The 14,900-nt window shown below is 41.2% G+C and overlaps 2 protein-coding genes across 2 annotated transcripts in view; both read left to right on the top strand.

Moving 5' to 3' along the window:
* Positions 1 to 839: 839 nt before the first annotated feature.
* Positions 840 to 6,017, top strand: ubiad1 (UbiA prenyltransferase domain containing 1). Its single transcript, XM_034088183.1, has 3 exons — positions 840 to 1,033; positions 3,129 to 3,731; positions 5,105 to 6,017. Exons 2-3 carry the CDS (start codon positions 3,173 to 3,175, stop codon positions 5,590 to 5,592), a joined length of 1,047 nt encoding a protein of 348 aa, XP_033944074.1. The 5' UTR covers positions 840 to 1,033; positions 3,129 to 3,172; the 3' UTR covers positions 5,593 to 6,017.
* A 1,606-nt stretch (positions 6,018 to 7,623) lies between these two features.
* mib2 (MIB E3 ubiquitin protein ligase 2) overlaps positions 7,624 to 14,900 on the top strand; it is a 45,072-nt gene continuing 37,795 nt past the window's right edge. The window contains exon 1 of the mRNA XM_034086356.2: positions 7,624 to 7,785. The gene's annotated coding sequence lies outside the window, so the exon portion shown is untranslated. The remainder of the gene's footprint in view (positions 7,786 to 14,900) is intronic.

Here is a 14,900-nt window from a genome sequence, read left to right as displayed (position 1 = left end):
ACACACAAACAGAAGAGCAGATGCAGTTTATTTTCCTTTTAACTTTCTTCCAAGCGATTAAAAGCATGTGTTGTTTTGCAAAACGTTCCACTTGTGTCTCCTTTCACTTTGCAAGTGTTGCAAGGATCCACTGTGAGTATAGATTGCTTGCATTGGCATTGCAGAGGGGATTAAGGGGAGTAGGGATTTCCGGCACAGTTTCACATACTTTTAAGGTGCATGGAGAGAGGAAAAAGTCTGGAGAAGTAAAACTCCAGGAACACTTGTATCCAGAACCTCTTTGTTTTATTACCTCTTAAAAGTTGATTTATTTTGGACTCTAGGCTGTGTGACAGTCTTGAAGTACTTATGCACCAAAGACTCCTCCACTCGTGTGCACTCCACTGCATTTTAGAAGGCGTGTTCTGACGTGCGCATGGGCCACAACTGGAATGTGTCCCATACTTGTCCATTTTTTTTTTTAAGTCGTATGACAACTCATAAGAAAGTATTGACCTGAATCCAATATCTTGTATTTCTGGGAAGATAGTAGAACAATGTCTAAGAAGATGTGATTATTATTTGGACCTAGGGTGGTCAAAGTATTTATTATTATTATTATTAATATTATTATTGTTGTTTTATACACAATAGCTACAGCTTTGTTGTTGGCATTAGAAATAAAAGACAAAATAGTGCAAGCAAATAGCTTTATTTGGGGTAGGCTATGTCATAAAATGGGTCAAATTAGTGATTCTTTTTTATTGAACTATTTATTGTGTCGTGCCAAATTGTTTGTAGGAACAATAAGCAAGACGGAACCACTATACGAGGAACGGTTTCTTCGGCGGATATACGGAGTTGCACTTGTGTCAGAGGAAATGGCGCCCGTCGTCACCATGGTCAGGCGCAGAAGGGTTTACAGTTGCCAACCAGTCAAATCCCCTCGAAGTTGATATGTCAGATATGTAACTGCCTCTCGTTCACCGGGCTCAGAAATATGTTTTTAAGTGGAGAGAGACCCAGCTTGTGTCGGAAGTTGAAGACATAACCGGTAAGAGTCAAGACATTTCCTCTCTGCTAGCTCAGCGGCTAACCGTTAGCTTTAATCCCCTAATTTGAGCAGCTATTCAGGCGGAGGTGGTTGACCCTCCCCGGCACGGTGTCCTTATCCAGTTGGCAAGGGTGTTGGTTTCCCTGGATAGCAGTTTCTTTAGGATTTGATTCTAGGTGTTTTTTTAACAAAATGCCACGTGTATTTATTGGCAAGCTAAACAGACAGTCACAGTTTGTCCTGCATTGAAAACAGCCACAGCAGAACCGTTACTGTAACGTTAGTCAGTGTTTTACATTCCTGCAAGTTTACCAGCCTGTCCCTGTCTACCGAGTATACCTGCGGTAGACTTCACAGGCCTGCTGGAGCAACATCTGACATGCAATTAAAACTCACTCTTATATATTGTATTTACTTTGTATTTCTTTTGAACATAGGTGACTTTTAACAGGGCCTCTGCAAGTGCTGGAGAAGTCTTACGTTGCCTGATTATGTAAATCAACATCAAATCAAACAATTTAAAGAAAATATTGTTAAATATAAAGCGGATTCTGCATTCATTTTCTATTAATATTATTCTTCATGGCATTGATACTGAATTATTAATCAATCAATCAATCAATGTTTATTTATATAGCCCAATATCACAAATGTTACATTTGTCTCAGTGGACTTCAGTTTGTGCAGAATATCAGTATGACAACACGACACCCTCTGTCCTTAGACCCTCACATCGTACAAGGAAACACTTCCAGAGAAAACCCAGTTTAAAGGGAAACATGGGAGAAACCTCAGGGAGAGCAACAGAGGAGGGATCCCTCTCCCAGGACGGACAGACGTGCAATAGATGCCGTGTGTAAATGACTGTACCTTAATGTCTAATGGCATTGATTATTTGTTATTATTATATTACTGACAGGATCCTTGTTGTTTTTTCCTTACAGTGGTGAATATTGACATTTTTCCTGGGCTTATAATATCTATCAATGAAGATATGATACCTGCATTTTTGTATCATGACCAAAACAATACTTTTATCCCAACGTTAGTGTAGTAAAAGGATGTATACACTTAATGTAACCCTATCATTATTTAACAAATGTCAAACTCCTCAATGCATCTGTATTAGGGATTTGCATCTCCATCACTGAGGCCGATACGATGCGCATCTCGATACGTTGCCAACAATACGATACATTTGAAGCACCGATGCAATACGATTCACCCCTGTTGCGATACAGTTCGATACGATTTGATTCAACATTATGCTATACGATGTAAATCAACACAATGCAAAATAATGATACAATTCAATATGGTACGACAGAGGATTTTGAATAATTCCTTATATGCAGCAAATAATAAATTAACAAAAAAGTGCTGCGCATCCCATTATGCTGTTTCTTTTTTACCTTAAAAAAACAAACACTTGGACCTTTCACAAACAGGCCTTTTCACATGTCCTTTGTAATAATGGTCTCTGTCTCCAGAGTGCAGTACACTTGTATAACACCTCACAGTTAAACAATGTAAGGATGCATTGCCTATGATTAACAATGTGCAAATAACAGCTACCATAGAGCAATGCCCATACAGCTGCTGACTGATGTGCTTAACACTCATTCATAGGCTGACTCACCAGTGAGCAGAAAGCAGCGGTTTCTATAGGAACGATAAAGAATACAAATGGCCTTTCACAAACAGGTATTTCGTAACTGCTTACAATTGTAAGGAATACATTTAAACTATTATTGGCAGTCACAGTCTGCTGTAAACTAAACACCACTCTCAGTGATTGAACTCATATGTCTAACTTTCAGGTTTCTCAGGTTTCATGTCGCCTCTTTATGTTCCTCGTACTACTTGTGTACTTTAACGCGGCACGGCATCGTTTACAATTTGCTTGCGATTTCAACCGGTGCACTCGCATTTTGAACCTTTATGCCGATGCGAATCGGTGAATCTTAACATCCCTAATCTGTATTCATTCTGAAATGACACCTTTCTGTATGACATTCTTCTAGTACAATATCTGTCAAGGCTGTGGTGGGTTTTGCACCATCAACTAAATGTTGTCGATGATTTGCTGTTACAGGAACACCGGAGACGTTGCTGCTACTGTAGACTCCTTGCAGAGGAATGGCCAAAGAGCTGAAACAAAGCAGGGCAGAGACATTTGTGCTGGCTGGATCGAATGGTCACAATGGCCAACAATGGCAGACCGGTCTGAGTGACTTCAACCATCCTCTGGGCCCTGACCACAAGTCCAGGATGTCCCGCGTTGCTTCCGATGTGAGGCTCAAGTGTGCAGCCTACGTGCTGGCCCTGAGGCCGTGGAGCTTCAGCGCCTCGCTCACACCGGTGGCCCTCGGCGGCGCCTTGGCATACAAGCTAGAGGGCTCCGTGGACTTGGTCATCCTCATGGTGTGCGCGGTGACCGTCCTCGTGGTCCACGGGGCGGGGAACCTCGTGAACACCTACTATGACTTCTCCAAAGGGATTGACCACAAGAAGAGTGATGATAGGACTCTGGTGGACGAGATCTTGGCACCGCAGGATGTTGTCATGTTCGGAGCGTTGTTGTACTCTTTGGGCTGCTTGTGTGCCACTCTGCTCTATTTCCTGTCAACACTCAGACTGGAACACTTAGCCCTTATTTACTTCGGGGGATTGTCCAGCTCTTTTTTATACACTGGAGGTGAGTAAAATATTGCCATGAATATCTTGGGACTATTTCAGAGAACCTATATATAAGTGGTATTTCAAAACAGTACATGTTGGTGGCACCAGGCTGCTTTGTAAAAACCTTGTGTATGGAGCCATGGAAGTGGTCACTGTCATGTCATTACATTACATTGCATTTAACTGACGCTTTTCTCCAAAGCGACTTACAATAAGTGCGTTCGACCAAGAAGATACAAACTTGAAGAAAACAGAATCATTTAAGTACATCAGGTTTCATAGAGCAAAACCATTTCAAGTGCTACTCAACTGGCTTTGAGTGTGATGGTACCAAAGGGTGGGTTGTTTTACCCCTTTTTTAGGCAGTCTGTGTATTTCTGTCACTTGTGTTACATTTCTTCGTAAAGTGAAGTGCAATTCGAGTCCCTCTGAATGGTGTGAAGAATTTCATTTAGCAAAACATATTGCATCATTTTCAAATGATCCGATGCAATCCAGGGCAACATTTATTTTGGTTTATTTCAAAAGTCCTAGGGGAACTGTATTGCACTGATGCAAATAACGTTCAGGTTTACCTGTCCACTCAACCTGTGAAAACAACATCGTTTTCTTCTATGGTGCTTTGTAACAATAATTATGTCACTAGGGTTATTTTCAGCTTGGGCTTTTTATATCTACAAATATGATCTAACCCTGCATTTCATCCTGGGGTTGTGGAGTTTTTAAAAGAAGTAGTTTAGCAGGAAGAATTAAAAGATCATATTTAAAGCATTATGGGCAGTGGTAAATAAAGTACTCCGATCTTTTACTAAAGTTAAAATAGTAATACCAAAGTGTAGAAATACTATGTTAAAAATACAAGTCCTGCATTCAAACTCTTTCAGAAAGATTATAATTATTCATCATTTAAATGTTGCGCCTGCTAACTGTTAATACAATGTAATACTTGCTGGGTAGTTTAATCTATAATAATACATACACATGTATTTAAAAACATATTTGTATCAATAATCTAAATGAGTAAAACTGTTAGATAAATGTAGTGGGGTAAAAAGTACAATATTTCCACAATAGACGTAGTGGAGTAGAAGCATAAAGGGGTATGAAATGGAAATACTCATATCATAATTAACACTCACTTTGACTGGTTATATTCCACCACTAATTAAGGGACTTATCAAGATAGATGTTTGTATTTTTTTAGCATTAGTGTCGTTGTTTTTTAGGCTAATTTGTACCATATATGACTATTGAATGCCTGGATTTGTACTTATGGAACTTCAGAGTATAAATGAGGATGTGAAAATAAACACTATGCCTCGACATCCTCCTTGTTAACAAACACAAATAAATGGTTAGATGTGTCTTCTGTTTACTTGTCTTCTGCAGGCATTGGCCTCAAGTACGTGGCCCTGGGAGACGTGGTGATCCTCATCACCTTCGGCCCGCTGGCGGTCATGTTTTCGCACGCGGTGCAGGTGGGCTACCTGTCGGTGCTGCCGCTGGTGTACGCCATCCCTCTGGCCCTAAACACGGAAGCCATCCTGCACAGCAACAACACCAGAGACATGGACTCTGACAAGCAGGCGGGCATCGTCACGCTGGCCATCCTCATCGGCCCCACGCTGTCCTACGTCCTCTACAACATGCTGCTCTTCGTCCCCTACGTGCTCTTCTGCCTCCTTGCCACCCGGTACACCATCAGCATGGCGCTGCCGCTGCTCACGCTGCCCATGGCCTTCCCCCTGGAGAAGCATTTCCGCAGCCGATGCTACGCCAAGATTCCCCAGAAGACGGCCAAGCTCAACCTCCTCATGGGAATTTTCTACGTGTTCGGGATCATTCTGGCCCCTCCCGGCAGCCTGCCCTCACTGTGATTGAACTAGCTTTGATATCTTAACATTTTGTCATTTTAATACAGACTAGTTCATGTACCTTTGTATTTGTACAGAGCTATCTGAGGGCTTTCACTTGCATTAATTTATTGACATATTTATATGTTGAACAGTTTTAGTTTAGGTTCACCTCTGTGACACTGAAGGCATAATCAGCTGTTGTCCAGTATTAAGCCTGCTGTCATGTGTTGGTAACAGTCATTGTGTCATTTTTTTTTAGATCTAGGAAAGATTTTTATCATCTACAGCCAGACAATAAACTTGCAGTTGCCATACTTTGTTGCTGGTACCTAAAAACATGACTGAATCAAATGAAATGCACTGTACTCTGCACGGTACAAGCTGTTCAATTGCTCATTGTCATTTTTCTTTGGTTGGATTATAATAAAGCTCACTGATGCTGATGACCCATGTGTCTGTTGTGGATTAGGGGGCCCATTTCTTTCAGCCAAAATGAATTTGATATACAATATAACATGCAAAATGATGTTTAATACTGGTTTAATGACAAATGAATGAAACGCTTTAAAATCACTTCTGATTTCCACAGTCACTACATTCTAAATTGGGATAAAGCAGCACTTTGATCTCCATCCAAATGTGGCTGTCAAATGGGTTATAAATAGCACAGTGGAATATAAATAATTTTTGTTCAACCAAAAAATATAGGCCACTGCCTCATTGCAACCTTTATATTCCGTCACAAAGACATTTCCTGTGTGTAGATGGAGGGATACAAGCAGCATACATACTTCAATGACAAAGCTCTACATTGTTATGTTCTTTGTCCACAAGTGACCACTTATAATGACACTTCCTTGTAGAAGACACAGTATTTAATCTACATTAGTTTAGTTAAAACCTCTGACCTGTTCCTGTGTATTTCATTATTTCAAGTTGTACACCATTATATATATATATATATATATATTTCAATCAAAGTTAGTCTTCTTATTTTAAAGAAACCCTGTAGATCTGTGCAGCATGGCATTCCTCAGCAGGGGGCGGTATTGGTCTGAACATTGCATCAAGATATAGGTTAAAATGTTCAATTATTGGTAAAATTAACTTGTTTTAATAATAAATACATTTAAGTAATTATATAAATGTGTATTTAATGTATGAAAACCTTTATAAATATACCACAACTGAAAGCTTCTCTTTACGTTGGACAATTTTTTTTAAAATACTCCATTCTAATCTTAGTGTCATTTTGTGTTATCTCAGAAGTTATTAGGAAACTAGAGCAATAATACTGAGGAGCTGTATACATCTATAGATTGTGTCCTATTCATTGTCCTTTATTCCTTCACTGCTTCTTGTAAACGTTAATTAATACTTTAATAATGTTTAATTGAAAAGCTTCATTTTAATAATTGTGGGTGCATAGGTTTCCACCCACAACCCTAAATCGTGGGCTGAATTAATTGGAAATTAGAAATAGCCACTCCCATGTTGTACAGATTGTTAATAGTTAATTACAATTCTGATAAACACTTTTGACATCCGCCTTTGTATGTGTTTTAGAAAATACTATTATACTATACTAAATTTATAATAAAACCATGCCTTCTTTCACAGTAGTAGAGCACAGGTGTAGATCATTAAATTAATGATGGGCTGCATTCCATTTAGCTGCTTTCATTTCAGGATCCAGGTTGTGTTAATGCTGGCTCACTCTCACGCTCACTGGGTACCTGTGCTTTCCCCACTATGCCTATTCAAGGGGTATTCAGAACAATAACATAGCTATTTGATGGACTGTTTTGTACAAATGTTTATAAATAGTTTTTGTTATGCTCTTATTTCGTTTCATTATCACACTGGAAATGCATATGCAACAAGATACCGTACATCCAATTACCGCTATAACAGTATTGGAGCAAAGCATGCGTGTCTTCCATAGACTGGTGTCTACCTGAGATTTTATTCTGTTACTTCAAATCAAACTTGAACTCAGAACTGTGTTTATTACGAGGAGCACATGAAGGCAGCATTGGTAGTGACGCAATGCATGGGCGTGTTGTCATGGCGGTGCAGTGTGCACTGCAAAACCTTTCAATTTAGTACCGTAAAATACTTATTTGTCCTAAAACAAGCCATGTCAGGGTCGGTGGCGGACAGCGACATGGACATATAATTCACCTCAAAGTGAACACTCCTGACAAAGGCCCGGTAAGTAGCCTCAACGTAATATAAATTGTTTTTATACCAATAAAGGATGGCCAAACATGGGTTAGCTAGCTAGCGTCAATGTTAGACAAGCTAGTAGTACGCATTAATCCCACCGTCCTCCCGTAGTATACAGCCTAGCAACATACCATTATCTATTTAATCAAAAATATTAAAAACTAGAGTACTGTTTTATGTTATAGCATATTTGTGGTTTATGATGCATTTACATGTGACCCCCCCCCCCCCAGCTGCAGCTGGGTTTCACTTAAATGTGTCCTAATTTTAAGAAACTGACATTTGAGGTGGTTTTACGTTTGAATAAACCTGAGTTTCGTGTAACAATTCGCTCCAAGTATGCCCTCTTTGTTTCTAGGCTTTCATTAGACTAGCAAGTAGGCTAACTCAGGCAAGTGGGGAGTCATGGTTGTGTTACTGTACCTGTCAGCCAAGTTGTCAGTCTGTACCATTGATGGTAGAAGTACTTAGATTTTTTTACTCAAGTAAATGTAGCAATAATAAATTGTAAAAATACTTTGTAACAAGCGTCGAAAGGAGCCAGTTGAAGTGGTTCGGGCACCTAGTTAGGATTCCACCTGGGCGCCTCCCTAGGGGGTATTCCCAATAGAGTCTGTCTGCAGACCGCAGCAAGGAGGCGTTTCCTATAGGGGCGTTTCCTATAGTGAACGACGGGAGCCGGCTCTCGCCAGCGAACGAGACGTTTTTTGTTTTGTTTTTGCGGAGGGATCTAGATCGGCATGAAGGCACATTATGCAATGTGCAATGTGGACATTATCCCGCTTATTACACATGGCCACATTCTCAACAAAGTAACGACATGACTCCCAATAATAATTGAAATGCTTTTATGGATTTAGAAAAAGATTTTATTGATTTAAAAAATAGTTTTTTGTATTGATTTAAATTGACATGCATCCGCTAAGAAAAGTAGTCCGTTGTTACTGTTTGAACTAACGTAACAACGGCAGGAACTGCTTCTATAGTGTTTTTGAGGAGCTTTTTTATTACAGATTTGAAAACATCGTTGCTTGCTTTAAAAGTAGCACAATTCATTATGTCAAACCTTGAAAGATATCCCTGCCCTAATGCCAAAAGTAACTGACAACTATGTCGCCGTAGCTATGATGTCTATGTCTGGACCGCTGCGTAAAAGGAGGGTTTCTGACCCATTACTTCTCTTCCTACTTTTTGTCCCCCTCTTCTCCCCGCTGCAGCCTAGCAGTTGATCTCAAAGCACGCTCCCCTCTCCTGCAGGGAGAAAAACTATATTTATATACTTTATATAGGTTGATACAGTAGCCCCTTTTTTTAAATAGTTTTTATAGGTGTTGCCATCTGTTTTGTGTAGCGTGGTTCTACAAGCAAGTCAATGCATTAATTGGGTGGTATCAGAGAGTTACACGGGTCTGTAAATGCAATGAAAACAATTGGCCACAGCAAATAATTTATATTAAACATGTAATTTTTACTTTTTAATACTTTAGTACAAAGGATGTCTTGAATAATTTAAGTGATATATGTGTACACATATAAATCATTAGTCAAAACAGCGCTACATTTGATTTAATTAAAAGGTATAATATGTGGTAAACTGAAGAGCCCTTTGGGAGCCGAAAGAGCCGGCTCTTCTTGGTGAGCCAAATGATCCGGCTCAGCAAGAAGAGCCGGAATTCCCATCACTAGAACAATGACTTCTTCTGCGAGGATTTATAAAAGCAGCTGGATAAAAAAAGTTAGGAAACGCCCCTATAGGAAACGCCTCCTTGCTGCGGTCTGCAGACAGACCCATCTCGGTATTCCAGGCACGTCCAGCTGGGAAGAGACCGAGGGGTAGACCTAGGACCAGGTGGAGGGATTATATCTCTTCGCTGGCCTGGGAGCGCCTTGGGATCCCCCAGTCAGAGCTGGTTGATGTCGCCAGGGAAAAGAAAGTTTGGGGCTCTCTGCTGGAACTGCTACCCCCGCGACCCGACCACGGATAAGCGGGAGAAGATGGATGGATGGACTTTGTAACAAGTAAAAGTCTTGCATTCAAAATGTTACTTAAGTAAAAGTACAAAAGTATCAGTATTAAAATATACTTAAAGTACCAAAAGTAAAACTACATTTTATGCGTAATGGCCCATTTCAGAATTGTATTAAATGGATTATGATGTGTTAGTGTGTTTACCACAGCTGTTACATATTGAGCTAATTTAAATAACATTGTATACTGCTGCTGAACATCATAACCTATTATTATGACAATATTTATTTAATCATGGATTTATGATTTATTAGCTTGTAATCTGAAAAGTAACCAAAAAAACTTAACCCACGATGACACAGATGTTAATGCTGTCAAATAAATGTAGGTGGATAAAAAGTACAATTTTGGCTGCCAAAATGTAGCGGAGTAAAAATAGCATTAAGTTAAAATACTCAGGTAACGTAAATACCTTAAGATTGTACTTGAGTACAGTACTAAAGTAAATGTACTATCCACAACAGGTCTGTACTTTATATTTTGTTGGATGGTACTGTTATTGTCACCTGTATGCTAAAAAAGTCAACCGTTATACGGAGCACAATTAAACCATTTAAAAATGATAGGAAAAAGGTTTGACTGTGAGGAACAGTTGCCTGCAGTTGTTTCCTGTGTCTACCGGCAACCTGCTTAGCTAACATGAAAGGACTGACACTATGCTGGAGGGCTGTCGCTGTTACACAACTCCTAATCCTGTACACCTGTCATCTTTCTGGTCATTTGGTAGTGATGAAGCAGAGCCCAGCAGCAGCTGACTCACTCACTCACTCACTCACTCACTCAGGAGCTACAACTGGACATAGCCAGGATTGCTCTCAGCCACACCTACTTAGTAACAAAGTTTCAGTCATCTGCTGTTTCTTTGTCTTGTTGTCCACACTTGGCTGAGGGCTCCTCAAATCTTAATCACAATAATTAAGCGTGAAATGCTTCCTGGCTTACAACACAGACATGACTTGTGTTTTAGAGAAGCAAAGGTGAACAGCTGATTGCAATTGAGAAGAAATGGGGAAAATATTGTGGGGGAAGTCTCAAGGTAAGAGTTTTAAACACTTGGGATAATTTTTGGTGAAGGGTTAAGTCTGTGTTTATCTCTGTGTCGGTAATTTGAAGGTACACTGTGTAAAAACAGCCTTTAGTAGTGTGGGGCCTGTTTTGATCTGTTTGTATTTGAGTGGTTTCCCATAAATACTTGGTACGCATTTGTCTCCACACAGGTTTCTTTTTAGCAGTTTAAGGCTGCAAGGAAAATAACCTTTACACAATCCTCCATACTCTACGGATAGGGCATATTTTAAAAGATGTATTCAAATAGAGTTAATGGACACCATAACTAAAGACTAGGTGATAAGATAATTTAAGCTTTGATCCCCAGAAGGGAAATTGTGGTTGTTTCAGCAGCACAAAAGCAAATAGTAAAGAATCCATCTGTTGGTGTATAGCAGCTTTTGGTTCGACTGACAATGTTAACTGTGTTCCTAGCTCGTTCTTTAAACATGTTTATGAAGAAAATGACCTGACTATAATTTAAATGAAAAAAAGGCATTCCTGGCTGACAGGTTGGCATGATATTCCAACGTGGAGCTTGACAGCGGCTGCCTGTCGTCACCACAGTGAATTGATGTTTTTTAATGTAACCAACATGCATAGCCGCAAGCCAAAACCAATGTTGTTGACTTATGAAGCAGGAGGACGCAGCATTTTTGCCAAATAGCCAATGGCTGTGATCATTTTGTACTAGTCAACTTCCCAGTCATTTCTCTTGGAGTGGAAAAGCTACCTGAGGCACTTGTATGAAACAAAATAACATGTTTTTCGACTCAAGTTTAAAGTCTAAGAAAACAACCAGTGATATTGATTACATTTTATGATTATGTATCAGAAAAAACCCTTCATATCCATTTTATCTCTGCTGGATGACACTGATGGCCAATATTTAGTTGTTAAGCGAAGGTATTTGGGGCATTTCAAAATGTTAGCTTAAAGGGATGGCTTGGATGTTTTGAAGTGGGGTAGTATGAGGTAGTTATCCATAGTGAGTTTATAACCCGGTCCCACAGTCAAAAGAAGTTCTGCTTGCTTCTAGTTTGGAGAGGCAGACAGTAAGGGCACCGACTGGGGGCAGCAACATTTTAGCCACATTCAAAGGCCAACCAAATAAACGCTAAATCTAGAAATGTTTCAGTGTGTTACTTTGAGACCAGACATAGACCTGCACACTATGGAAAGGGGACTAAAGCCCTTATATGCAGCTTTAGCCAAAGCCACCAGACTTTATTGACGAAAACTGTAACTTTACCTTGCAGGGCCAAGAGTTGCTGCTTTATCACTGCCTTCATTGGTTAGTTTGTTTGAGTTTATGTGACTTTGGTGATTTTACACTTTATAAAAGGCCCAGTTTACACTAACAGTCGTGCTATGATGTTGGATGTTAAAGGGACTGCGATAAATGCAAAAGCAGATCCCTTTGTTTGAACTGAGATTCTATGCATATGATTGTTTTCGTTATACTATTTCAGTCTTCCTAAAATAAGATGTAAGAAATCTAAATATATCGCCTTGCTTACAATATCGTATCGTGCGTATCATATGGCCAATACACAGCGCTAGTTTCCCTACCAAGATCTTCCCAGCTGGACTGAGGATTCAGACGAACCCCCTCTGGCCACATGCCAGTCCTGTAATAGTTACAAAGATGACGGTTTGAGTTGCAACGTGTTGTGCTGCCATGAGAGTCAGCACTTCAGAGTCATCCGGTTTAATATAGACTGAGTAAACGTCATTGATCTCTGTGAGAATATTCGGTGCCTGTAGCAGCAGTTTGATAGAGGAATGGTTCCAGTAGCAACACCTACATTTGAAGCAGGAGTTCAGATTGGATTGATGTCGTGGGGTAGAGGGTGACATGTTGAGTGTCGTGTGAATTCACAAGGATTTTGCCATATTCTTCGGTCTAATGACTGTATGTCACTATCTATTTGAAGGGGTGTTCTATGAACGAATGCCCTCCTTTGTATGATGTAGACTAAAAAGTCCATCACGCAGACAGCAGCAGCTTTGTTTACAACACGGTGATGGTGGTGTACTAAACTTCATTATAAACCCGTGTCTCAAACACTTCCCTAAGCCCCCCCCACGTTTATTCATCGGCTACCGCTCATGTCCTGGCTTCACCAGCTGTACATCCATGTGTGCCAGCCAGACGCTTTTGTTGGCTTCCATATTGGTGGGGTCTCCCACAGCTGTGGACACATTACATTAGAGCATTGTTTAAGGATATGAAAGCATTTGGACACACACACACACACACACACACACACACACACACACACACACACACACACACACACACACACACACACACACACACACACACACACACACACACACACACACACACACACACACACACACACACACACACACACACACACACACACACACACACACACACACACACACACACACACACACACACACACACACACACACACACACACACACTTCTCCTACCTGTGTGAGCCTGCAGGAGGCTCTTTTATTGCCAGTTTGCTACTAAAAAGGAGGATCATGGCGGGTGCCCATTCATCAAAAACCTCCTCCAGCCCCACCCCTTTCCTTTTCCCCTGAACCCCCCCCCCCCTCCCATGCACACACACCCAAAAAAAAAATACAACATCCAGACCCTCCCCCGAAGCAAAATGCCCCTCCCCCCCTTCCCTCTGTCCTCTGCTTGTCTGCTCATTGGCATCAGAGAGAAGGCTGTACATCCTTATGTGGAGCTTGATGTGCATGTGTTTGTACATATTGATCAGTAAACACAGTGTGTCGGCTTAACATGCGTGTTACTGACACTTGGTGTCCTTGGTGATGGGATGTAGCGTCAGAGGAGTCTAATGCGGAGCACAGCCCACTGGCCTGTTTTCATGTGAGAGGAAGGGGAACGTCGACCTGAATGCGGCGCTCGTCGGGCAGCCGCTCTCCCCGGCCATCCTCTTCCCTCTCCGCTCCGCTCCTCTCCGCCTCCTTCACCCTGGTAATCCTTGCTGACACGACCCACAAAGGACTGAATGCTGGCTGCATCCTCCAGCATCAGGGCTCTCTCCTCACCCTCCTCCAGTTCTGATCCGTTACAGTCAGCCTGTACAGCAGCAGGACGCTGTTTCTGTAGAGCGGCTGTATATCACATCTCTGGAATACCGGCCTGGCTGCCCTCCTCCTCCTCCTCCTCCTCCTCCTCCTCCTCCTCCCCCTCCTCCTCCTCCTCGTCGTCGGCAGGTTCATTCAGGGAGTGCACCATCAGAACAGCGCTTCAGCCCTGAGGAGGCGTTTTTTTATCTCACTGGAAGCTGGTAGAACCGCTGGTAGCAGGAGGTTGGAGCTGCTTCCTCTCCTTGCCTATTGTTGCCGGCCTCTCTGTTCACCATTCTGCACATCAATATACCAACAGGTAAACCAGCTAAACAGGACACGCTTTATTTATCAGGAGATGCCGTTTCCGTCTTTACTATTTGGGTAATCCTAGCACGTATTTCTTGTTAGACAGTGGAACCCATGTAAGGATGCTGTTCTTATTTTAGCATATAGAGCAGCATATTCTTTTTTCGTCAGTTGGGAATCTTATGAAGATAAGCCATGTCCTTCATCTTAAATTAAATATGGCTGCTTCCAATAGCGTTTTCAAATGAGCTGATTCCACTGTCTCAGAAAGGTAATAGGATCATGTGCAAACACAACACGGTCGGTAGGCAGCCAGTCGCTATACGTTCGTGACCATGCTACTACAATTGTGCCACATGTCATTGCAATCTGTAGTAAAGCTAGTGACGTGCTAAGCATGCAGGCATGCATCTAGCTGCCGACGCTATCCCTGTTTGTGTAACAGACTGGTGACGATCGAAAAAGCAAAACATGTTGTGACCTTTGCGTAAGGTGATCTGAGAGTTGTGCAATGGTTTTGGGTTTAACATGTAGATTATTTATTGGAGGTAGCCCAAATACAACATATATATTTGACCAGGCTTATTTGAGTAGCTATCACAGCATAATGTGCTTGATGCAGACAATGCCC

This window comes from Pseudochaenichthys georgianus, chromosome 7 (assembly GCF_902827115.2).
Source record: "Pseudochaenichthys georgianus chromosome 7, fPseGeo1.2, whole genome shotgun sequence".
In the NCBI taxonomy this organism is placed as follows: Eukaryota; Metazoa; Chordata; class Actinopteri; order Perciformes; family Channichthyidae; genus Pseudochaenichthys; species Pseudochaenichthys georgianus.
Note: the sequence above shows the minus strand (reverse complement) of the source record. Positions and strands in the feature narration are given on the sequence as shown.